The sequence below is a fragment of the Calidris pugnax genome, unplaced genomic scaffold (assembly GCF_001431845.1).
Source record: "Calidris pugnax isolate Ruff unplaced genomic scaffold, ASM143184v1 scaffold34, whole genome shotgun sequence".
Lineage (NCBI taxonomy): Eukaryota > Metazoa > Chordata > Aves > Charadriiformes > Scolopacidae > Calidris > Calidris pugnax.
In genome coordinates this window covers 3,074,391-3,099,118 of record NW_015090771.1, presented here as the reverse complement: position 1 = coordinate 3,099,118, position 24,728 = coordinate 3,074,391, and the positions used below count along the sequence as shown (strand labels likewise).

Below are 24,728 nucleotides of genomic sequence, written 5' to 3'. Positions count from 1 at the left end.
GGCTTGGGCCGTAAAGCGCGCAGGCGCCTGGCAACGCTTGTCCCGCCCCTTTCTCCGCACGCCACCGGAGAGGTGGGAGGGGGTAGTGGGGGGGGTAGTGCGGGAGGTGGCGGTGTGTCCCGCCCCGCTCCGCCCCCCCGGCTCCGCCTCCCGCCGCGACTGGGCCTGGCCAGCGGCGGCGGCTGAGTGGGGGCTCTTTCGGCTTCTCTCTCTTTCAGGCGGGTGGCGCCTCTCGGCTTTCTCTCCCCCGTCACACATCCCTTCCTCCTCCCGGCCGTGACGGGAGGCGGTGAAGCGGCGCGGCGGGCGGGCGGAGCGCTTCCCCCGGCAGCCTCCCCGGCGCACGGCCCTCGGCTGCCCGCAGGCAGGGCTCCGCTCGGGCGCCCCCCTCGGCTGTTTCCGGAGGAAGGAGAGAAGCGCAGTTTGCCCCCTCCCCCCTCTCCGCCTTCCTCCCCCTCCTCCTCCTCCTCCTCGCTTGCGCCCTCCCTCCCGGCCCCCCCTCGGCGCGAGCGGAGCGCGGAGTCACCGCGGCGCACAGACGGGCCCGGCGGCGGCGGCGGCACTCGCACACACAATGGCGCTGAAACGCATCAACAAGGTGAGCTCCGCGGCTCCTCCTCCGCCTGCCCCCCCCCTTCACCCGCTCCCTCCCCTCCCTCTTCCCCCCTTTTTGCCGCCGTGCCATCCTCTCCCCGCGGTCGTCGTCGTCGTTCTCCCCCCCCCAACACCACCACCACCACCAAACCACCTCCGCCCCGGGGGCCGGCCGGGCCCTCCCCGCCGCCCGGCCATCGCCTGCCGGCCTCGCCTCGCCCCCCGCACCGGGCGGGAGCGCGCACCGCGCCGCCTCCCCGTTGCACAATCCCAGCCGGGTGGAGTAACTTCGCGGCTAACTCGGAAAAAATGCCGAGGTGATGAAAGGGTGGTGGGTTTTTTTTTCCCCTTTTTTTTAACATTTTTTTAAATTTTTATTTTTATTTTATAACCCTCTATCCCAAGGAAGGAAGCTCCCCGCGTGAGGTTGCGCTTGGGCAGCTTGATTTAGGAATATTTTTATTATTATTATGATTGTATTTAGGCCTTCGGGTTTGGGAATTGCCGGGATGTAATTTGCCGAGGCGATGGGAGCGCAGTGGCGTTACCGGGAAGTGGCTGTTGATCCCTGCTCCTACGCCAGCTACGTGGAGCGGTTACGTATTTGGGGGAGCGGAGGGGAGTTTCTTGGTCATCTCTCCCTCGCCTGCCAAGATGGCAGAAAGTCAGGGCGTCCTGAAATCATCCGACTAAACTCCGGTGCACAAAACACCTTCTGTAGCCGGTGTATAAAGTTTGCTGCCTGTCGGTCTCCCTGTGATTTCACATCTCTTTAGCGGTGCTGGTGGGCATATTTTAGTTCAAATGGGGTTCTTTCCGATTTACCAGTGAAAGGGTAGTTCGGTTATCCCTGAAAATTTTAAATCTCTTCTGGATTAGTGATAGCTAAATTAATTGTCTTCGAATTACAGCTACACTCTCACAAGAATTTCAAAACAATTCCTTTTGAATCTGCCATCAGAACTTGTTCCCCTGTATTAGTGGATGATATCACTTGAGTTGAAACACAGCTAGAATACTCCCTGGTATGCTTTGTCATCAGCTCATGCTTGTGAAACACATTCAGGTGCTGGAGGTAAGAATTTACTGTCAAATATAAACCAAGGCAAACCCCCACTTACGTAGTAATCCAGTGGTCAAAACCTTAAAACGATTCAGCATGACTCCTTGAATCAATAAGGCATCTCTTTGACTTCAAGGTTTTGGCCTGTTGTGTGCAGTCTCCTCTCCTGTATTGGTTCTTATACTACAGCACTGTGTAGTAGCAAGCTTCTTCCTTTATGCTGGAGTTTAGGATTGGTGAAATGGTTAAGCTAGAGTTCTCTCTTCTTTTTTTTTTTTCTTTTTTTTTTCTTTTTTTTTGTTTGGTTTTCTTCTGGTTGAGGTTTTGGGTTTTTTAAGGTGCTTTTTTAATCAATTTATTCATACCGTGCTACAAGATACACTTCCAAATTTACATAGGGTTTACAGTTTTGATCTTGTATTTGCCAACCTGGGAAGTCAAAATGTTTTGCTAGACTGAAACCATTTGCTTGCAAATTGCTATCTTCCTAAGCATGGTTTCTGATATGAATATTTACTGGGGTTGAGGCTGAAATCCAGAAATAGCAGGGCCAATTTTGTAACAAGGTGGCTGTGAATTTAGGTTTCCGTCTCGCCAACCGCTGTAGCCAGAGAATGGCACTCTGTCACCAGTGAGCTGGGATCCCCAGCCTTCCAGTTGTGAGGTCATAGATCAGACCTTGAAACGCTCTGCTTCCTTGTAGTACGTTGTTGGCACTAGATCAGAACAGGCTAAAGAGAGACCAGGACCTCAGAACATTGTAATCATACGTAGCTGATTTAGTCTGACTTGTGGTGTTACCTGTCAGGGCTAGAATTCATTGTCTCCTGCAGCAGATGACATCCCAGATGCACCAGCGAAGCTATTTTCAGTCTGTTTGGTCGACTCCCTCTTTGTGGACTTGATGTATCAAGCAAAATCTTTTGTTACATTGGGTAAATCAGACTTTCAGACTGTTTTAGTGTGTGTAACTTTAATCTGAAGTACGTAACACATTCAGATAGGAGAACCCGTACTTATAACTTGAAAATTCTACTTTTGGTTCAGAAATGAAAGCACATGAGTATTCCTGTGTTGTGTTGGGCTACCTACTTCTGGAACACGCGTTAAAAAGCTGTCTTCAGACTGAGTAGTTGACAGGTACGTAGCCAGTCCCAGAACGATTATGTTACGTTGGAACTCGTCATCACATCTGTGCCATCTGCCCTGAGGGTGGCCTGCATTCAGTTGGCAAAACTCTGCTTTTATTGATAGGGCTTGCTCTGCGCAAGAGTGGCAGTTGTTTTATTACATCAAGCAGGTGGTTTTTTTTGCCGTGGAATAATGCAAACCTACCTTGTAATTTCAGCAGTTTCCTTTCCTGAAGATGAAATTTTCCCCCAATTATCATAAAGGCGACGGAACAAATTCATATTGATTTATGAGCCTTTATCAAAATGGCTTGATCCGTGCTTGTGGCACGTTGTCTCGGTCAGGAGCATTGAGTGGTACCCGCTAAATGCGTATCCCCTAATTGCTGTGGTGTGTTTGCGCTTCCGGTTCGAATGATGATGATCTGGTAGAAGGGAAGCATTTATGTAGGAGTAGGGAATTGGGAATGCGTAAAATTGAGGAAACTTGGGCAATGTTACATCACTAGTATACATCCATTTTATCACTGCTATACGCATCCATTAAAGCGAGGTAATATAAAAGTGGTGATCTCGATAGGCTAAAAATAGAATTAATGCAGGAGATGTATGCATGAAATGTCTCATTTGTGAAATCCTTAAGAAAACTTCTGCCTACAATGTTTATGTCCATTTGGTTAAGCATAGCACAAGCCAGCATCGTTATGTTGAGGTATTTTATTAGAAAATCTTAAGTGGAGCTGGTGTCCTGGAAGCTAAAGGCTGAACGTTGCAAAACCATTTATCGCTCCTTAAAGTAGAGATAGAAGGCTTCCATTGACAGTGGTGGAGTGCTGACTAAATAACTATTTTCCTCAAGGCTGTAGCCTCCAATACTATTCCTAGATGTATAATTAATTGCAACTTTAACCCCACTCCTCCGGATCCTCATAATAAGAAATGCTACTACGAGTGGAGATATGCCTAATATTTTTCAGAGATTGGATGTAATATGCAACGATGAAGGCAGCGTGGAAATCTGCATTAGTTTAGCCAAAGGTGTAGCTTTTGTAGAGGTGATTCAGTTAAAGTGTTATAAAACCTGTTTATTACCTTTATTTTAAACTGTTACTCTTTTCAACTTAGTATGATTTTTTTTAAAAAAAATAGTTTCACTTGAAAAAGCTGTTTGGAATTGGTTTCTTCTCTGGATGAAACCTCCAATACTTTATTTTTGCAGGCAGTCTCAGATTTAATTTGCTGGACTTACTAAAAATAGTTAAATAACTTGAAGTTACGTGATTATTGATCTTGTGCCTTGAAATAAGTCTGGATTTGTCTGTTTAGGGGCTCAGAAAGTTAAGATTAATTCATTAATGAAATGCAGTTGATGTAAGCTTAGTTAAAATGCCTTAAACCTTTGTGAATGCTCTCTGTATGTATTTAATGACTTTTTTTTTTCACTTTAGTTAATTCACCTTAGCTATTTCGTGTATCCGGGGATAGACTGTGTCCTGCCTCAAGTATATAATGCAGTGAAGCTATGGCACTTGGTGGTTAAAAGGATCATGTTAAGCCCGAAAGCAGTGGTTGATTTTTAATCACGAGATTTCAGTAGTGGAGTTTTGGAAGCACTAGCATTAAAGAATGTAAGTGTTGTTTGGTGGGGGTTTTTTAAAGTAAGAATAAAATTATTCACCATCAGCTGAAAGCTGTCATCACTTAAATTCTGTTTAAGATTTGGTTTATCTGAATAGTCAAAGTTACATTCATACTGTGAAACAAATAACATTAAAATGGAACTACAGCTTCTTAATTGGGTAGGTTTGATACCTGTATTCAAGTCCAGCATTTACTTACTATTAAGGTCTTGGACATGTTTTAAGAACTAGTCATTTTTTATGAGAGGGGAAAATTGATGCTTCCTTAACTAGAAAATTTGGACTGCAGTAACTTAAACATTTCTCCTGTTAATTGGGTCCTGTGCTTGTGAAACAAGTTCCCAGTCAGTATAGATCTTTAAATGTGTGCATTGGAATGGGGGGAGAAGGGGATCATAAACTCACTTCAGTAATTTACGGAACTCCAGGGATCAATAGTCCATTAGATGGGTATTTCTTGCATACCTTGAAAACAGAGTTCTCCAGTGCGTTAAGGATTTGGGTGGGATAATGTAGGGTAAAAGAAGTTGTCCAGCCAACATTTTCTTTACGATCATTTCAGCTTTTAAAGATCTGTTTTTGAAAGTAAGCCAGTGCTTTTCCTATTATTCCCAGTTTGAGTTTCTTCTACAGAAGAGCTGGTGTAGAGCCCTGCAGAATGAGCTCCCTTCAACATCTCCCCAGTCTGTAACCAGCTCTGAAGCACTAATGCCTTTCTTTGCGCTCACATGTTAATTGGTAAAGGAGGGGGAAGGATGTAAACAGCTGTAAGTAGCAGCTGTTGAACACAGAGCAGTTAAACTGTGGAGGCCACCTCTAGCCTGGCTTCATCCTCTGCCCGCAGATCATAGAATGTATTGGGTTGGAAGGGTCCTTTAGAGGTCGTTTAGTCCAACAGCCCTGCAGTAAACAGGGACATCTTTAACTAGATGTTTTCTCTGTGTCCACTGGGTTGAACTGTTGAAGGAGAGAGAGGATGGAGGTTCTTAACCTCGTCTGAGACGTCAAGTGGCAGCTGTTGAGGAATGGAAAAGGGTAGAGCTTTTGTGTAATTCAGATTAGGGCAGTGATACCTGATCTCCGATAAATCTTTCTGTTGGAAATATGAAGGTTTTGCCACTTTAAATGTCTGCCCTGGGATCTTGGATAGGTCCTTCCCCTGTGCGTCAGAGCTGGCAGATGGGAACGTGTGGTCTACGCTTTAGCAGTAGGTCTGAGATATTAGTATAAGCTTATTTTTGTTGAGAGTTTAGGTTAAGATGCTGTAGTTTACATTGAGAAAGCCTGAGTTACAGGCATGCATTTTCTCCTGTGACTGATACGATGTAGTAACCTGCCAGTACAACATGCAGAAAAAAATAAGGGTAAGAAATAAAAGCAGTGAGAATGTATATATGATTGCAATCAGTAGCATATTTTTGTATGAACTTTCGTTTGTCAAGTTGGCTTTATTGGAAGAGAGTCTTAAATTGTGTTGAGTTGCACGTGATGGACAGTTTTGTAAACTTCTTGAATCTCAATTTAACACCTCAAGCTCTAAATATAAAGTACTGGAGTTTTTTGTGTTGCTTTTTTTTTTTAAAAACCCTTTCTATTCAATGGCCTTTTCGTGGGGCACTTATCTGACACATTAAATGTGGTAGGTTGTGTTGGTGAAGCCTTGTGAAAAAAAATCAGTTAAAATTACATTCACTAGTTTAAATTGGGTTTTATGCCTTTGGCACCTCTTCATAAAACACTTGGATGTAGACAGGGTTTAATATTGAAAAATGAAAAAACGAGCCAAATAGAACATTGCAGGATTCAGGACTGAAATCTAAATAGATAGAGGGGATTTTTTTTTTTTTTTTTGCTTAAACATTGTTCAGAGCCTTCTTACTAACAGCAAACTTCAGTATTAAAGTGTTGTATAAAGGAAGCCTTTGTTCTGAACCTCATCCCTTTGAGATGTGTGATATGCTAGACAACTTCAAGATCTCCTGCGGTTTTTTCCAGTGTAATTGTGATTTATTTTTTTATTTTATTCTGGTTTTAAGGAAGCAAGATGGAAGCACCGCTGACTGCTTTGCAAATGTTAGGGCCCAGTAAACAAAGGAGGAGACAAATATTTAATCCTTTCCACAAGCATCTGGACACCAGAGTTGCAAGCTGAACTGAGTGCAGATGCTAAAGTGCTTTCGGTCTTCCTGACAGAGGGCATGAGGATTGTGTTAAGTGCTCAGTTAACTTCATGGTGAGCTTTCTCTGTAGCCTGGAGTGAGGTTGGCCAGGTGCTCATCACTTCTCTGAGCTCTTCGAGGTTTCTGGTAAATATGAGTGTCTTGCAATATTTCCCAACCTCTGCTGGCCTGTTTGAGTAATAATGCCAGATAATTCTTTAAATCAAATAACTGCAAGCTTTCTTTTTCCTTTTAGCTTTAGTTTTACTTTCTTTTTGCCTTGACTAATATAGCAGAATTTCCTGAGTGATAATTTGCCAGATGAGCAATGGCCCCCTTCCATTCCCCTAATTTAGGTTGCAGTCTGTTAATAAATATGCTTTTAAACACTTTTTCCTTCCTTTTTTTTAATTTTTTTAGCTTTTTAAAGACCCTTGTGGATATCATTGTTCTCTGGATAGATGAGGTGGGACTCAGCTCTGAGAGCAGCTGCACTCCAGAAACAGTTTTTGATTTATTTTTTCTAGGCTCTGTTGGCTCAATGTGAGCTGACTCTGTGTGTAACTGTACCTAATCCTATAGGCAGGCCCTTAGTTTTGCATCTCTGCCACTAGCTGTTCAAAACACAGGACCATTATGAAGGGTATTATACACAATAGCATAATATGATAGGGTAATTGTACAGCTGTAGATAAGCTAGTGCAATCATCCCCACATAGTTGTGTTGATAGAATATACCCCTATGGTATATTGCAATAGCTTTTGCGTGCGTCTTTGGATTCATACAAAGCACAGACTGGTAAAAGCCAAGCCAGCTTTTTAAAAGGAGAGCTGATTTTCAGAGTTCATTATGTTAAATAATTAAATTTCAGAATAATATATCGGACTACATCTAAACAATTAATTTGCCACACTAATTAAAGCTGTGGTTATTTGTTAGAATAGTAATTTGATACCTTTCTGTTATTCAATCCTCCTTTCCATACATTTCCTCAAGAACATTCTTATGCCTCTATTCAGAAAGTGCAGACTTACTGAGGTTAAGTGCCCAATTAAGGCCATTTGTGATTTCTACCAAAACTTGTCCCCTATGTGACCAGTCCCCAAAGTTGGTGTTTGTGTAGGTTTGGCAGACTCTAGGAGGTCTCTGTCACGTGGAGTCCAGGGCAGTGTGTGTACAGATGTGTCAAATGCCAGTGGCTGAGGTTCTGCTGTACGCTACTGTGTCCTGGACGAGCTGCAGGGCAGTGTCTTGGAAGGTCTCCCGTAACACTGCCAAGCCCTGCCATCTAATGAGTGTTGAGCTAGCATTTGTGTGAAATTGGCTAACAAAATGCCAACATCTCATTCCTAAGGGATTGTCATCAGGCCAGAGTGCCCCGCTTCAAATACAACTTCTCTCCAGGTGCATCACTTACATTAGTCTATATTGAATATAATCTGTCCCTTAGTTTCCTGGCCATTCTGTTTCATTTAGCTGGGTGCATCTTGCTATGTTTCTTGTGGGCTATTACCTTCTTCTAGGTACCTTCTTCCCTGAGGGCAGCATTGTAGTCCTGGGTTACAGAACCAAAGATCAGTGTGGTTCTTGCAGGAAAAACCTCCATGTGAAAAGTATGTTAAATTTAAGGGTCCAATTTTCAAAAGCTTGGAAAGGCCAGAATTAAAATACCCAGGGCATGTGTTTTAACAGCTCTGTTATTTTGGGGGAATAGTACTTGTTGTAATACCTCAGAACTGATGTGCGTCAAGCAGGCAGATTTCCTTCATCCTGATTAGGACAGTTGCTGTGTGTTTGATTACTTCGGGAGAAAGAAGCCATACCTTTGAGTTCAAAGAACAACTATAGGTGTGTCGTTGCCACCTTTTTTTCTAAGTTTAGCAGGAAAGCAGAGTTGGTAGCCGAGCTCCTTTTCCAGTTGGATGTGTCCGGCTGCAGCAGTGAGCTCTGCGAGAGGGTGGAATGCAGTAGAGAGCCATTTTAGCTGCACTACCTTTGAAATTTGCCAAAAACCATTACCTGCATTGTACACCTTCCAAATATCAGAACAGATGAGAAGGACTGTATACAATAGTCTCATTCATGCAGGGCTTGTGTACTGAAAGGTAGGTTCTTTGAAAAGATAGCAGGTAGTCATCTGAGTAGTTTGTATCACAGTCCTAAGCACGTAGGGTGACTTAATTACAGTTGCGCAGCAGTCTGGCATTTCCTTCCTTGAGTATGAGGCTTAAAACAGGAATATTTCTGTGTTTGGCTTTTCATAAACCATTATGATATTGTTGCTAGACCTTGTGCAAACAGTATGCAGTGTGTAGCCTGTACTAAAGGCTTGAGAAAGGAGAACCATGAAAAACAGAACAGAATAATCAAGATGGGGACAATCACAACTGTTTCATTCCTGGCCATGTTTTGGGTTTCTTAAAAATCATTCTGTGCTCTTTGGCCCTTGCTATTTTCTGTGACTGCTCTTCATGTGTATTCTCTGCATAATTGCTCTAATGTCTTTTTTTAAATGATAGGAACCTACATTTTTCTGTTTTATGCACTGTCACTATACATTGTTTTTATCCATTTATTAAGTATTAGAGAAAAGGCCAGTTGCTTGAAGCTGATAATTTTCTGTTGGTTACACTTGTCTTGTGATGTGCGTTGTGCCATTGCTTTCTTACTCAGCTTAGAAATCCATATTTGGTGTTCTTTCAAACTGTTATTTTCTGCTTCCAGGGGTAGTTAATTTTCATGCTGAAATGAATGTTGCAAATGCAGGTGTGTGGGATGAGGCAGTACTTCTTTGCTGGTTGACACTTCTTAATCTTCAAACAGGCTTAAATGTTCTTCCCCTCCCTTTATAGCTGCTTCCAATCCTTCTTTTTTAAAGCTGTTTTCAGCTGTGAGCTAATGAGTAAGACTAATGCAGTGGTGAATTTTTGGATGCTTAGAGTCTGAAATACCCCATTTGACATGGGCAATATTAGACAAGCACTGGAATTAATAAATGTTGATTTTTGTTTGGCTTAAACGTTGGGTTTTTTCTTTTCTTTTTTTCTTTATTTAAACTTCAGATTCAACTGTATATCACCTTTTATGCCCTCCAAGGTAGAACAAGTTATTGTATGGAAACTGACAGAGAATTAACCCCATTTTTTCCACTTTTCTTTCTTGACTACAAACCAGAAAGCTGCACTATGTGATTTTAACAAATAATTGTTACAAACCAGTATTAAATCTTTACAAACCAATATAAAAATCTAAACGTGAGTTTATGCCGATGGAGGAAAATGAGTGATCTTCTCTCACTCTGTGTTTAAGTCAGCTGCTGCTATCATTAAAAATAAACCCAGGCTATTTCCAGCTTAAACGTGAAAAACATAGCAGTTGTGCCACAGGGAATATGAATTCCAACAAATGGGAAGAAAAGGAGCCAAAACTGATGCTGCTCTACTTGGTACCGTGCAAGAAGGCAGTTTGGTAGGCATCAGGCTGTCAGTTCTTACTGAATTTGCTGAGATGTGAAAACTTCTGTGAGAAAAGCAACTAGTTCCCTTAAATATTTTCCTTCACTGTCTTGCTCGTGCATATTTGGATGAGTATCCTTTGTCATTCTTTACATTTTCTTCATCCTTTAAATTACTTCTGTAGTCTTTTAAATAGCTGGTAGAAAGGAGTTGTCTGGGAAGTTTTTAGCAAGCTTTTCTGTTAAAAAAAAAAAGACACTTTTGTGGTTTATAATGGGATCGCAGTCCTGCATTCACACTCACATGTCAATGTTTTGGGTCATCGCTTGAAGCATAAGCCATATGTACTATGTTAGTTATGATTCTATTTGTGCAAAACAAGCAGATCAGTTAGCTTTTATAAAAAACATTTTTTCCTGAAAATACTGGTGGGTTTTTTTGTTAGCTTTCTGATTAATTGGTAGGGAAAAGAAGATTAAGAATGGGTCTGTTTCACCAATAAAACTCCATCTTGCTACAGGCTTAAGGTGAAACTGGCAGAAGCCTGTAGTGCTGAATTGGTGTTAAAGCAGGTCTGTGTGTTGTAGTGACAGTGGTACTGCTGCTGTATTTCCAGTTATCCTCCAGTTTTCCAAAACCCTGTTACAAAATTGTACATGTATTGCTTCTTGTATGTGTGACATTGCGGTTTTCCTCTACCAGTAGCATTGGCGCTTACGCCTTAAACAGTGTTTAAATCTGTAAAATGCTAAGTGACTAATCATCCCTGTGGAGAAGGAGGAACTATCACAACTTTTATATTTGGAAACTGGGACACAGAACCGGTGATACGCTGGAGCTACACCAGAAACCTCTGGCAGTGCCAGAGACTACTAGTCATGATTGTAATTCAAGACTAATCCTTTCCGATGGGCATATAACACATCGCTCTGAACCAAATTTGGTTTATTGTTTCTATGTAAAGTCCTTGGGATTTGCTTCTTGGGAATGAATATTTTTTTTTTTAAGCCACCTGTAAAGTGAAAAGCTGTAGCAGCTGGCTCCAGGGAAATGTGGGTTCTACTTGGGGAATTTTTAAGAAAGTTTAGGATGTAGCTTAGTACCTCTTGACAAAGGAGAGTGCTACTCAAACTGAATGTAAATGAAAAGAAGCAAAGTTGGAGATAGTAAGTATTGCAGCGGAAGGAATATTAGAAGCAGAAAGCCCTTACAGGTAGAAATTCTACAGAACAATACTTGGGAACAGTTTTAAGTTCTACAATACTAGCTAAACTCTGCTTTGTAAAATGACACTTAATATGATCTTTACCCTCTTGGTGAGAAATGGGTGAAAGCAGGGGAACAATTATGAGCTGATTTGTTAAAAATTATTTTTTTTAATTGTCTCACGGAAATGATGAAGCTTAGTTTTGATGTCAGAAATATTTTCCAAGCTAAATATTTTCCTGTTACAGTTGTTCTTGATTGCTAAGCTGAGAAGGAAGGTCAGTCTGTGTTTCTGCTGCTGAGTGGGAAGCTTTTTTAAAAAAAAAAACAAAAACCAACAAACTCTTCCCTTTCCTTAAATATAAGCTTCAACTGTGCTCTGAAATATCACAGCCCATGTGCTTCTGCTTGTTTAATTTCTAGTTATTCCAGTTTGCCTGTTGCACTCAGCAGAGTTGTAGCTTTCGGAAGGAGGCACTTTTAAAGTTAAGCAGAGGGAACTTTCTGGTCCCTTGTTGCAGAAAAGCCTTTCCCCTTTTGTGTAGGTGTGAAGTGTCACACACTTAACAGGGAGGCGAAGTAGGTCTGGTATTACTGTAAGCAGGCAAAGCTTGTCTGCGTTTGCTTTGTGTTTGTTGAGTTCTTCCACAGCACTTCACAAACAGCTTTGCTACAGACTTTTCTGGCTGTAGTATTGAAGAGAAGCAAATAGGAGAATATGTGCCACCTCGGCTTCCTTTCTTTCAGAATTTAGTAGGTAAACTACCTGCTCTGTGGTTGAAAAGCTAAGTGGTGTATCGTGTGTTCCTAATCTCATCTGTATTTTGAACTGCTTTGTGTAGCACAGTTTGTGGTGTTTTGTCTTTTTTTTACTGAAGTGTTCCAGGACAGACAAAACTTCAGTCCCTTATTTAATGAAAATCACTGCTTGTTTGTTCTCCTGAACAGTTCAAGTGGTTAAAAGAGGTAACTCTGTATGGACATGTATTTTGAAATGGTTGGAGACTGGAATATTAAAAGCCATGTGTTTCACCCTGTAAATGATTCTTAATATTACTGAAGGTGGTTTTGCCCAAATTTTTCACTGAAGTTACTAAATTTAATATTTGTCTCACATTTGCAGTCCTACTTGTATTTGCTTTTCTTAGTTGAATTATTGATCTACTCTAATTTTCCTGTTGCGTTAAAATACCTTATTCTCATCTTGAGTACCGATTTCTTGTTTCTCTGAAGATAGTAGTACCTTTAAAGAGCTCTCTAGTCTAATGCACACACCTCTGACAGTCCACTTTATGCTGATCTGTTCTTGTCTTCATGCTACTTGTTTTTATAATTTTCATAAACTGCATGAAGAGGCTGTGATAGTTTTTAAAAAATAGGATCTAATCATCTTCCCTGATTAAATCAAATAATTCAGTCGTAGCTACACAACTATATTAAAGTAGTAAAATTTGTGTCTTTCTGCTTATTATTTATTCTGCTTATGACTTACTTTAAGGGACAAATTTATTTTTTTTTCCCTCAGATTTTGACTATAATTGTTCTTAGAACTGGAAAATCTATTTAGATGAGAAATAAGCCTGATTAACAAAACCTGCTGTGTTAAATGGAAAGAAACCCACTCTGAAAATTAGAAAGATTTCTGTCTGGATGTTCTTTTACATCTCCTGTTTGCCTTTATGCAGATAATATAAATCTAACTTAGCAAGTTTTTCTGGAGGATGCTGAACAACATATAAACCAAAGAAGGGATATTTCATGGCAGAAATAAGTCTGTCACAGGGACCCCCAATAATAACTGGGGAGTGTAGATGAATGCACTTGAAATGGGTTTGCTGTGATGGTCTGGAAAGAGCTGTTGCCCTTGCTTCTAAATACCAGCAGCAGTGAAATGAACTGTAATGTTTGCTTCATGGTGCCATTGCTTATGAAAACTGATAAAATTCAGTTTTACAAAGCAGTCTGATTCCAGTGCAAAAATGAAATCTGTTGAATTGAAAGTTTATATAAATTGGCACGTGTAGGGAGGGGGAATGTAGGTCTAAGTTTTCTTGGTGGGTGTTTTTTTTCATGTGGGTTGGAGCTTTTTCTTTGTGTGTGGACTTCTACATGTTGGAGTAATGTTATTCTCTCAGTGTTTGCAGGAGATACTGTCTTAAAAAAACAAGGTGTTTAAGTTATAGGGAATTTTAATTTTTTTTTCTCCTTTTGAATTGGCTTACACCTACTAAATTTTTATCGAGTGCAGAATTTGTGAAAGTCATAGGATCATCCCAGGCAAAACAGTTAGCAGCCTGGTCCAAATATGCATGTGTTTCCAGCATAATAAGTATGTCTGGGTTTCTTAAATGTCTGACAAAGTAATGGAAAGTTCTCACTTTAATGGCTTGTACAGACTTGTCACAAAATAACTGGGGTGCAACTGTTAATAAATGGGAAAAGGACTGAAGGTTTTCCTTTTTCTCATGACTTTTAGATGCTTTGACAAGTGCAGATTTATAGAAGTTCCTGAAGCTGTTTTTAGATTCAAAAGAGAACAGGGAAGAGGGAAGGTATCTGTTACATACTTCAACTGAAAGTGTAAATTTATTTTTAAAAGACACCGTCCAAACAAGTAACTTGCAGAGCATTTTAACAAGTTAATGCTGAGCTTCTTTGATTCATTACAGTAGTCTTGATGCTACGCAAGGAATCCTCCATCTGAAGTTTCTGTTTACGCAAGGAATCCTCCATCTGAAGTTTCTGGTTTCATTCCCTCTGTGATGAGGGGGGAAGAAACTGTTTTTGCAGCTCACTCATTCAGAATTTTAAAGGCATAATTGTCTTACATGTGAAGTTTAAAATAAAAAAATACAGGTATTTTTGCCTACTTTAATCTATAATCTATCCCTACTGCAGGTGGTGGGGAAAAGGAAACTGAATTTGTGTTGGTTTGGTTGGCTTTTTGTTCGCAGTTTTAATGTCAGATGTGCTTTCTGTTTCACGAAGACTCAGCAATAGCTTTCTCTCTTCCTATATTGAAGCCTTGATCAGGCTCAGACTGAATCCTTGATCAGAAAGTGGACTTTACCTACTTCAAGCTCTGTGTCCTGTTCTCCTTTCTGTCCTCCTTCAGCAGGGGTAGTGATACTTGTTTGGAAAAGCATAGTCATTGTACAGTTTTGGTGGCTGTCTTTTAGAAAGACATTTTTGGTACTGATCTAGTGGTTCTAGTAGTTGTTACTGCGTATTCTTCTCTGTTTGTATATGGAAAAATTGTTAAAGGTTTCTGCTGGTCATGAAGTGAAAAAACTGTTGAGTTTATTAGCATTCCTTCTCTGAACAGGTTTTTTATGTTGTTGTTCTTTTTTTCTTAAAGGAACTTAGTGACTTAGCCCGTGATCCTCCAGCACAGTGTTCAGCAGGTCCCGTTGGAGATGACAGTAAGTAACCCTGAAGTTGTGTGTTCTGCTCTGCTAACTCAAAGCAAATCATGCATAGATAATAATGCGGAGTTTTTCTTTTGTAGTGTTTCATTGGCAAGCCACAATTATGGGACCTGTAAGTATTCAAATTCTTGTGATGTAATATTAAACTAGTAGCTCTTATTCAGGAGGAAACTGGGGTTTTTGTTTTACTTTTTTTAACTCCCTTTATCAGGCTTTAGTTCTAGAGGTACTCCTTACAGTAGCAATAAATGAAGGGGCGGGGGGAAGTTGGTCTGATTATTTTATTTCAGGAATATTTTATGAGGACATGTATTTCAGCTGAAATGATCTCTAGTGCAGTGTTAAGCATTACCACCCAATATCTACTAGATTTGTTTGCATTTAACTTTAGAAGAAGTTTGAATCTAGCGTGAACTTTGTGGTAGGAGCTGATCCCAGTGCTGGAAATCAGTTGGGATGCTTTTTTGTGTGATCTTAGAACAGGGACTGGTGTCAAGTGCTGAGATCTTGAATACTCTTAGGAATAGAAAGGAAAAAGTCACTGAAATGTGAGGTTCCAGTTATGGCTGGGGTGGTGGTGGTAAAAGTGTGTGTTAAATGTTCAATAAGCATCTGAAACCTGAACGTGAAGTTTCCTTGTTAAAGAAGGCGAATGTTTGCCTTTACTGAAAATTTAACCTGCAAACACTTGACATCTGGAGTTCTCAGGGCTGGTGATCTATATTTAGAAAACAAAACCTTCTGTAACTTGAGAAGACAAATATTGGATGCCAGTAGACCTGCAGCCACAATCCTTCTGGTGAGGCTACAGAGTAGGAATTAAATATCAGTGATGCTGAATTGTTCTGGCTTTAGATCCAGCTACAAGTGTGGTTTTAGGAGGTCGCTACAGAAAATGTGCTTATTACCAGTTTGCCTTGACTGGAAAAATGGCTCTCCATTCCAAAGTATCTTGTCTTCATTGATGGTAACTAGTTGCCTCACACAACATAAAATCGTTTAATAGCTATATTCATGTTTAAAACACAAAGAATGTGCTGCACTATGCTGAGTATGATTTTTTTTTTTTTTTGTGGCTGGTGTCTGAACAGTCATATGGTATTAAACATCAGTTGAATTTAAATTGGGATTCTTATTTTTAGCTTCCCCTTCTGGTTTAATAATGTACAGCTCCTTTTTTTTTTCCCCATATGGTTTTTGTGGTGTCAAAAGGTCTGCATTCCTGTTTCAAGATTAGGCAGTATCCTGACAGAAGTGTAGTGTTAGTAGTTCCAGCTCTCCTGTGGTGTTGCTTAGTGCCTTTAATAACAGATGAAGATTGTAGAATCAATCATCTGGCCTTCCATCTCTGAAATATGATACTATACAAGCTGGGATTTTCTTAGATATAAGAGAGCTTGCATTGGTTTAGCTCGTTCTAAGAGGGGTTTCTGTAAAAGCTAAAATGTATCCCCTGGATATGCATAGTTAAAGGGTTGCTTTCTGGTTCCTCAAGGCCTTGCATAGTACCTCTTGACCAAATACAAGAGGCTATATCTCAACTGCTAGGTTTTCAGCAGAGATTGGGTAGAATATAACTGTTTTTAGGTTTGAGTCCCTTGTCTTGCATTGCAGAATTTAATTTTCTGGTATTTAATTAAGATGTAGTTAATTTGCTTACATTGGTGAAAAGTTCTTGCAATTAATATGAAAATTCAGTTTAGAAATAATTCGGAAGTGTACTCTGTATCCCAAATTCGTTTTCCCTTGTGCTTAGTCTGGAATTAAAAGCTTTGTAGTCTTCCAGTTAAATGATGTAATTGTTTCAAGTAAAACCTTGGCATCTTTCTTTTTCTTGTAACTAGTAACTTACACGACCCCTATTTAGACACTCCATTTATTCTCTGCTTACTATCAGCTTTTTTACTTCTCAGTGTTGCTTTACTGCTAATAGTTAACGCCTGAATGAATTATCACCATAATTGTTTCCTCGGAGCAGGGAAATGTAAAATATGCTTCCAGACCAGATCACAGTGAATTTCTAATACAGAAAGGCAGGAAGATTTCATTTTAACCTTGATGGGAGGGGTTTTTTTTGTTTTGGTTTGATTTTTTTTTTTTTTTTTTTTTTGCAAAGAACAAGGAATTGGTTGTGTATTTGTAGGGCTTCAGCAGGGCTGAGCAATGCCTAAGCCAAAGGCAGAACTTAGGAGGGAGGGGATGGAAGGCCCTTAGAGCTGACCTTGGCCACCTGTAAGCGTGGGTGGTCATAACAAATAAGCTCCAAACACAGAGTTTCAGGTTTTTGAACCTGACAGGACCCCTGCTCTGTTAACATCACTTCTTGGAGCTGTCTCAGAGGCATTTGGATGCTTTTGCCAGGTTGTCCTGAGCGAATTGTCAGAGCAGCTGTTTCCTGTGAAGCATTAGCTCAGAAAGGTCCATCCGGAAAATTACTTGTATCTGTTCTGTATTGCTTAACTTGAGAAGTAGTAATTTAATTTTAATTGCATCTCTCTTGTATTGGTGGATTAAACAGTCCAGTTGTTTTAATAAATTTCCTCTCCTTTTATTTATATAAAACATCTTCAGTGATAGTTAGTCCTAAAGATGATAATAGGAGAATCATTTGTTTGCTTTGACAGAATGACAGTCCGTATCAGGGTGGTGTATTCTTCTTGACAATTCACTTTCCTACAGACTACCCTTTCAAACCACCTAAGGTAAGTATTGCTTTCTCATTTGTGAAGTTAGTGCTCTCTGAAGAACCAAATACAGGACAGAAACTTCGGTAGCTGTGTTGTAATATTGTCAAGTTCTCACTTCTTTTATGCATTGTTACAGTATCTTAGATGGCTAGGTCCCTCTCTGACTACCACAAGAATGGGCGTTAGCATATATTCCAGGAGCAAATCCATAGATGTGAATTCTGAATGCCTTGGGTTTATTTCTGCTTTTCTTAAATGATAGAAAAACTCACTAGCTTTGTGTTACTATAATAAAATTATTTCTGAGGGGACTGTCAAGTCTCACAATGTAGCTGTTTGGGTTGATCTATAGCCATGTGACACTATGGATTGGAATTGACTTGCTGAGTGCCTAAAATCAGTGAAGACGGTATCTGTTAAAATTTGGCAGTAATTGTGAAATTATTTTTTTTGGTAGCTTTATCAGTCACTAGCATTTTCTTCCAATTTTCAGTCAGTATGAAAGTGCATTCTTGGAGTCACCACAATGTTTGAAGTGTTTTAGCTGTGTGATAGCCGTGTTACCATGGTTCAGGCACTTCTGTTGAGTATATTCACCGTGATGTAGGCACCTGTTATTAAAACACAACCTCATACTTTCCCACTCTCTGTTTGAAATAGAGTGTCTAGTAATTGGAAACAGAGAGGTTGCAGCTTGGGTGCATTTCCATTAATTTCATATAGTTTAACTGCTTAATCCTTTTCTTTTAGAGTAAATTGAGTTGACTGATAGCTTGATTGAGAGCAAAGGGTGACATCGTTGTCATCATAGACCAAAACACACTCTTCATATTTTTTTTGTTGCAGGTTGCATTTACAACAAGAATCTATCATCCAAATATTAACAGTAATGGCAGCATTTGTCTTGATATTCTAAGATCACAGTGGTCTCCTGCTTTAACTATTTCTAAAGGTAACTTTCGTGAAGGAGAAACATATCCATCTTGTGTTGAATACTGTGCTTCTAGCTTTGATTGTCTTGACTTCTTATGCGTCTCTTGATTTCCCTTACTCATTCTAGCCTGTTTTGCCAATTTGATAATGATACCTTACTGTGTTTTTAATGGATATTTGTTTTTTCTAACACCTTCTGCTATGTGGCTGTTACTGCCTTTTCTGGCCACTTGCTTCAGTACTCTTAGCAGAGTTTACTAGCTTGGTCCTACAGGAATCTGCCAGCATTTGGATTTAAACAGGCCTGTGGTGGTATATTTGAGCCAAGGCTGAGAAACTGCTTGTTTGCAGCTCTCCATGTAGATACGTATTTGCATATTATTTTAAAGATTAAAGTCAGTTTTTAATGATGAAATCTGCATAGTTTTCTGACCGAGTGAATCTGCCAGCATTTGGATTTAAACAGGCCTTTGGTGGTATATTTGAGCTAAGGCTGAAAAACTGCTTGTTTGCAGCTGTCCATGTAGATACGTACTTGCATATTATTTTAAAGATTAAATTAAAGTCAGTTTTTAATGATGAAACCTGCATAGTTTTCTGACCGAGTATCTAGAATTACATGCAGTGTTACATTGGCATCTTTCTGTGGTAGTTGAATCAAAAAAAACTGTTATTGGTATACGTTGCTTTCTGCCACTGTGCACTGGCATTGTTACATTACTTTATGAACTAAGCTTCAGGATAAACTGATATTATGCTGCAATAGAAGCTTTGTAGCTTTCCTCATTTTACTATAGTAAATAACAGTTAACTCAAATATTTTTCACCATATAGAAGCTTTGTAGCTTTCCTCATTTTACTATAGTAAATAACAGTTAACTCAAATATTTCACGACGATCAAATTTTGTTTTGCTTCAAAGCCAACTGGTCACTGTGGCTTCAAAAGATCCATCAAAGTGCTGCTTTGTCTATGGAACTTGTAATTCCTGTCTGTCCAAGGAGTAGGTTTGTGATTTGAATGTGGATTCCCTAGATTTTAATGCTGTCACTATTGTTTTACTTTCAACCCTCATAGCTGCCTACAACAGTGTTACTCCTTTATTTTATAATAAATACGTAGTTTTATCAGTGCAGACCAGGGTGTTGCTACCTTACATATAACAGAGAAAGAATTCAGTCTATTTTAAAAAAAAAAAATAGCAGTTTGAAGTTCTAGTGATTAATACCATGGAACATGGTGGTCATCAGAATACATAATAACATGCTTTTGTTGGCTGCTACATTGCATCATAGTGCAGGGGACAACAGTGCTGTTATCCTGTGTGCTTACTGACAGCTGTAAGTATTGGGAAATAGGAAACAAATAGTTCTTACAAACTTTTACGTCTTTCTGAGTTTTTTATTTAGAGTGGGTTACAAATTTATTTTGGCTGTATATCAGGAAAAGATTTGCTAGGTTCTCTCCTATGCTAACATTGTGCTAATGCAAAGATCTGTGCTCCGTTTTTTTCTGAGATTGTTGCTCCTGTTTTGCTATTGAGAACTCTTTTTTTTTTTTTTTTTACAGTTCTCTTATCCATTTGTTCACTGTTATGTGATCCAAATCCAGATGACCCACTAGTGCCAGAGATTGCACGTATCTATAAAACAGACAGAGACAAGTAAGTACAGAGTTGCGTAAGACTGGACTAATATTTTAACAAACTTTGTGAAGAGCTCATTGACAGACAGCAATGGTGTTGAGTGAGCCTTTTGTCAAAATCTGGGATGGAGAGAACTTGTGTGTCAAAGCACCACCTATTCTTGGTAGTGCATAATGTGAAAACAAAGGGCCTTAATATCTTTGAAGTTGTGGGTGAAGGAGACTATCTTTCTCATATGCGTAGCAGGACTTTAAAGTACATATTGCCCAGTTTTTTGCTTACTGCACATAAATATAGTTAATCTTCATATTGGGGAAAAGATAGATTTGTTATTTTAGTGCTTTCTTTTGGTAGCAGCTTGGAGTTTAATTTTGGTGCTCCCCTTGTAAAAGGCTTAACTTTTTTCCTATCTGTGTTGAAATAACTTTTTTTTTAATGTGTTTTTAACATTTTCCACAGATAGAATTCTATGAAGTGAACTTTGTATTTTACATATATATATATTAATGCTAAATATACTTGTCCAATTAGGTACAATAGGTTAGCAAGAGAGTGGACAGAGAAATACGCTATGCTGTAGGGTAAGAATATCTGCACATGATGGTGCATTTAACAAAATGGAAACTTGTCAGCACTTGAGTGCTGCATGCTCTAAGGCACTGGATTAACTAACAGATAATGGATGCACCAGTTACTGAACTTGGATATTTAACAGCTTGATCTGTGGTTAGTGTGAAATGTATTGGCTAGTCACTATTTCTCACAGATACTGCTCTTGCATGGCCAAAAAAAAAATTAAAAAAAAAATTATCAAGTTTTGAGCCAGCTTGTCAACTTGTTTTGGTAAGTATTTACCTAGATTTTGTCAGAATTTCAAAGTGATGCCCTGTATCGAGATGGGGTCAATTTAGACAATCCAAACTTCAGCATTTTATTATTTAGCAGTGTCTGTCTGCTACATATGAAGTAGGAAAATATATGAGGATTGTGTTCTGCTTGTATAGTTGAAAATTAACTTCTTACTGACAAGCATGAAGTTAAGTATAAACTAATTGTCAGCTCAATTCCTGTGCAAGTAGTGTACTTTAATATTCTTTTAATGTCCTTTTTAAAAATTGTTTGAGCAAAATAATGGAAAGAGAATATTAAGTGTGGAGAAATGCTTACTGCTGTTTTACTCTAAAATGGAAAATTTGACATTCTGTATCCAATTATATTATTAACCCAGTAATCTTTACTTATGGCATGTGATACTCTGTAATCTTTACCGAAGGACAATATTTAAACAAAACACTCCCCCAGCCTCTCCCACCCCAAGTGGTCTCTATTCCTTCCCCTCCAGTAATTTTTCAGAACAGACTTCTGGCAAATCTGCTTGTCTTGAATTTGAAGTATTTCATATAAATTAGAGAATATCCTAGTTAATCTGGGGAGGTATTTGTTCCGTTTTCTCAGTTCAAGTATATCTTGGTATAGGAAGAGACTTCTCTTAGTGTGAAGAGAACAGGGAGATTGGAATAAAGTGATACTTAACTGTTTAGGAAATTGTCTTTTTTCATGTTGATGCTAATTCAATTCCTGTTTTTGTTTGCAGGTACAACAGAATATCTCGGGAATGGACTCAGAAGTATGCCATGTGATGCTACCTTAAAGTCAGAATAACCTGCATTATAGCTGGAATAAACTTTAAATTACTGTTCCTTTTTTGATTTTCTTATCCGGCTGCTCCCCTATCAGACCTCATCTTTTTTATTTTTTTGTTTACCTCCTTCCATTCATGCACATGCTCATCTGAGAAGACTTTAGTTCTTCCAGCTTTGGACAATAACTGCTTTTAGAATCTGTAAAGTAGTTACACAAGAACAATTGCCCAAGATTCAGAATTTTTTTTAATGGAGCATGTGTATTATGTGGCCAATGTCTTCATTCTATCTTGGTTATGAGATTAAAAACAAACAAACATTCCTCACTGCTCTAACAGATACTGAAGATATCACCTGAAGGGGGGAGGGGAGATGGATGTTCAGTTTTCTCCCATCAAAGAAGTAACATTGCTGTAGCAACATCCATCTTGTTCCAAACCTTCCAGTGTTAGAGAACTGAGGTTTTTATTATATGCTTTTGCTCATAACTGATGTGTCTGGAGAATTGGTACTGAATCTATAGCATCAGCAGAACAGAAAATGTGATGTATCTTATGCATGTCAATAAAGGAATGACCAGTTCTTGTTTTACAGAGAATGGAAATTGGAAGTCAAACATCCCTTGTATTCCAAAATAGGGTCTAAGAACATTTTTGTAATTCATTTAAATTTTGTTAGGAGGCTTGGAGCTATTAGTTAATCTGTCTTCCAAAACACTGTTTAATATAGCACTGAATAAATGATGCAAGTTGTCAATGGATGAGTGATCAACTAATAGCTCTACTAGTAATTGATTTATTTTCTTCAATAAAGTTGCATAAACCAATGAGTTAGCTGCCTGGATTAATCAATATGGGAAACAAAATCTTTTGTAAAAGCAAAGCTGGTTTTTGTATATACTGTTGGGATTTGCCTCATTGTTTAACATCAAATAATGATGTAAAGTTCAATAGAGTGAATCTTTTTGCCATTTTCAGTTCTAATGCTCAGTCTGTTGCAGGTTGACACATTGTTCGGCCTGATGTATGCAGAATTAATAAGCTAACATAGTAGTGTAGCCTTAGTAGTGTGCTACACGTGGTGCTGGGAGCCCAGCGTTCAAGGATGGACTTGGGACCCAGCAGACCTGAAGTGGTGTATTTGTGGAGATACTTCCTGATGCACCTGTGTTTGCTGACTGAGAACCTTTTTCTTCACCTTGTACACTTGACAGCTGAAAGATCTTAATGTGGGAGTAATGATGAGGCAAAAAAAAAAAAGAAAAGAAATAAAGTACTGTTTTGATGTGGGAATTGTCATGAGGCTGTGTTGAAGTGACTTTACTATGTGGGATGTTCGTTACCATTGAAAAGGACTTGTTCAGCCATGCTGCCATTTACATTGATGACTATTTTAATGCAACAGACACTTTCCTCATGTCAGGTGACTAAACGTGAATAAAGACTCATTGCTATTGGATTTTTTTTGTTCTACAAGAAACATTGTCTTGTGCCATTAGCTTATCTTTGCAGCAACAAGGGCATTATTAAACGTCCTCTTTCCTGCCCTCTTCCTTCATATTTTTCCTTGTTTGATTTTTTTTTTGTTTCCATACTTAACATCCATAGCTTCATTTTCTCTAGTCTTGTACTATCAGTTTATTGTGCATCTGTGACTTCGCACTGGCACCACTTTTGCACTGCTTATAGTTATGTACATTCTGATTCCTTGTCCCCACATGGATGTGGAAAGCTAGATGTAAAATAAATGTTAAACCTTAATTTTTATAAAAATTTGAATATGTAGTTTGGACATGGTTTGTTCTGGTTCTAAACTATGGAAGTGAACTTATTTTAAAGTCTAGTTGGCTTGAAATGTAGAAACCAGGGCTCTCTTAACAGCGCATGCCTCACTGAAATGATGTTCATTTGTTAATGAAGTTTTAGTCCATACAGTAATTCTGCTCTGCTAACCAAAGAGTTTTTGCTTTCACCGTTTCGCTGGAAAATGGAAATAATTAAATTACAGCTGCCAGTAGCGTTACAACTGAGGTAAAAGTTTATATTTCTAAGTGTGCAAATGTTGCTTTCAACTTTGTGGTAATAATGTTAATTTGATGGTTATTATTTTGTCTTGGACCCTTAGTCACTGAAATCAGTTACATGGTGAACTAAAAAGATGTCTTGTGAGATGTAAGGCACCAGGCTTTATAAAACTCAGGTGTGGATGAGGGAGGGTCAGGGAAGGAGAAGATAGTAGAATATTATATGGAAGATAGAAATCTTGTTTGCACTGCTATAGTTGTGTATATACACCTGTAATAGTGTGTTTGTGATAATTTTCTGTAATTAGAAGGCAGTGTGGATGAGGGAGGGTCAGGGAAGGAGAAAATAGTAGAATATTATATGGAAGATGGAAATCTTGTTTGCACTGCTGTAGTTGTGTATATACACCTGTAATAGTATGTCTGTGATAATTTTCTGTAATTTGTATTTTGATGAAAGAAGGATGGGTGAATCGTAGATATTATATATTCATGCTGGAGGTCATGCTGAGACTTAAAATCTTTGTGAAGTGGGAAATGGCAGGTGTTTAGTCCTTGAAGCAGTCTCTGTAGTGCCTTGTGCAGGCTTCCTGTGGAAGTGCTGTTTGGCTTGCTGTTGCTGGGGGGGAGAGGAGGAGCTGGTTAACATGAACTAAGTTGAAAGAATTTAAGAACTTTTACCAAAACAAGAAGCTGAATTAGTGATTACCTCTGACTAATCTACCTACCAAACCCACAGATTATCTAAAAAGTACATAGTAAATTTTGATTGCTATGAAACATATGGAGGGGGAAAAATGACTTTCATTTTTTTGAACTTCATGTGAAAACTGAAGGTTTTGGGAAGCACTGAAGTGAGTTTTCCCATCCAGATCTCTTAAGAGACTTATTTCAGGATGATAAAGATAATAATAGCTTCAGAACACAGGAGCCAGCTCCATCCTAAAAGTCTTGGATTGAACAAAATCTTTTTTTGTTTGTTGTTAGTTTATTGTTTAAATGGCTTTTGTTTGGAGGGTATTTATAGAGAACAGTGTTAAGCCAAGGCACTTAAATTTAACAAACGTGTAACAAAGAAGTTTACGCTTTGCTGGTGTTTCTGGAATATTTTTTTTTTTAGGA

The 24,728-nt window shown here is 39.0% G+C and overlaps 1 protein-coding gene across 2 annotated transcripts; it reads left to right on the top strand.

Annotated features, from left to right (window-relative positions):
- Window positions 1-221: 221 nt before the first annotated feature.
- On the top strand, window positions 222-23,041 carry UBE2D3 (ubiquitin conjugating enzyme E2D 3). 2 transcript variants are annotated; one of them, XM_014940575.1, is made up of 8 exons: window positions 222-598; window positions 14,607-14,670; window positions 14,757-14,788; window positions 17,301-17,378; window positions 18,210-18,315; window positions 19,865-19,958; window positions 20,472-20,521; window positions 21,535-23,041. In XM_014940575.1, exons 1-7 carry the CDS (start codon window positions 575-577, stop codon window positions 20,518-20,520), a joined length of 447 nt encoding a protein of 148 aa, XP_014796061.1. In that variant the 5' UTR covers window positions 222-574; the 3' UTR covers window position 20,521; window positions 21,535-23,041. The 2 variants fall into 2 exon arrangements, with proteins under 2 accessions (XP_014796061.1, XP_014796070.1); XM_014940584.1 differs by lacking the exon at window positions 20,472-20,521.
- Window positions 23,042-24,728: the final 1,687 nt, after the last annotated feature.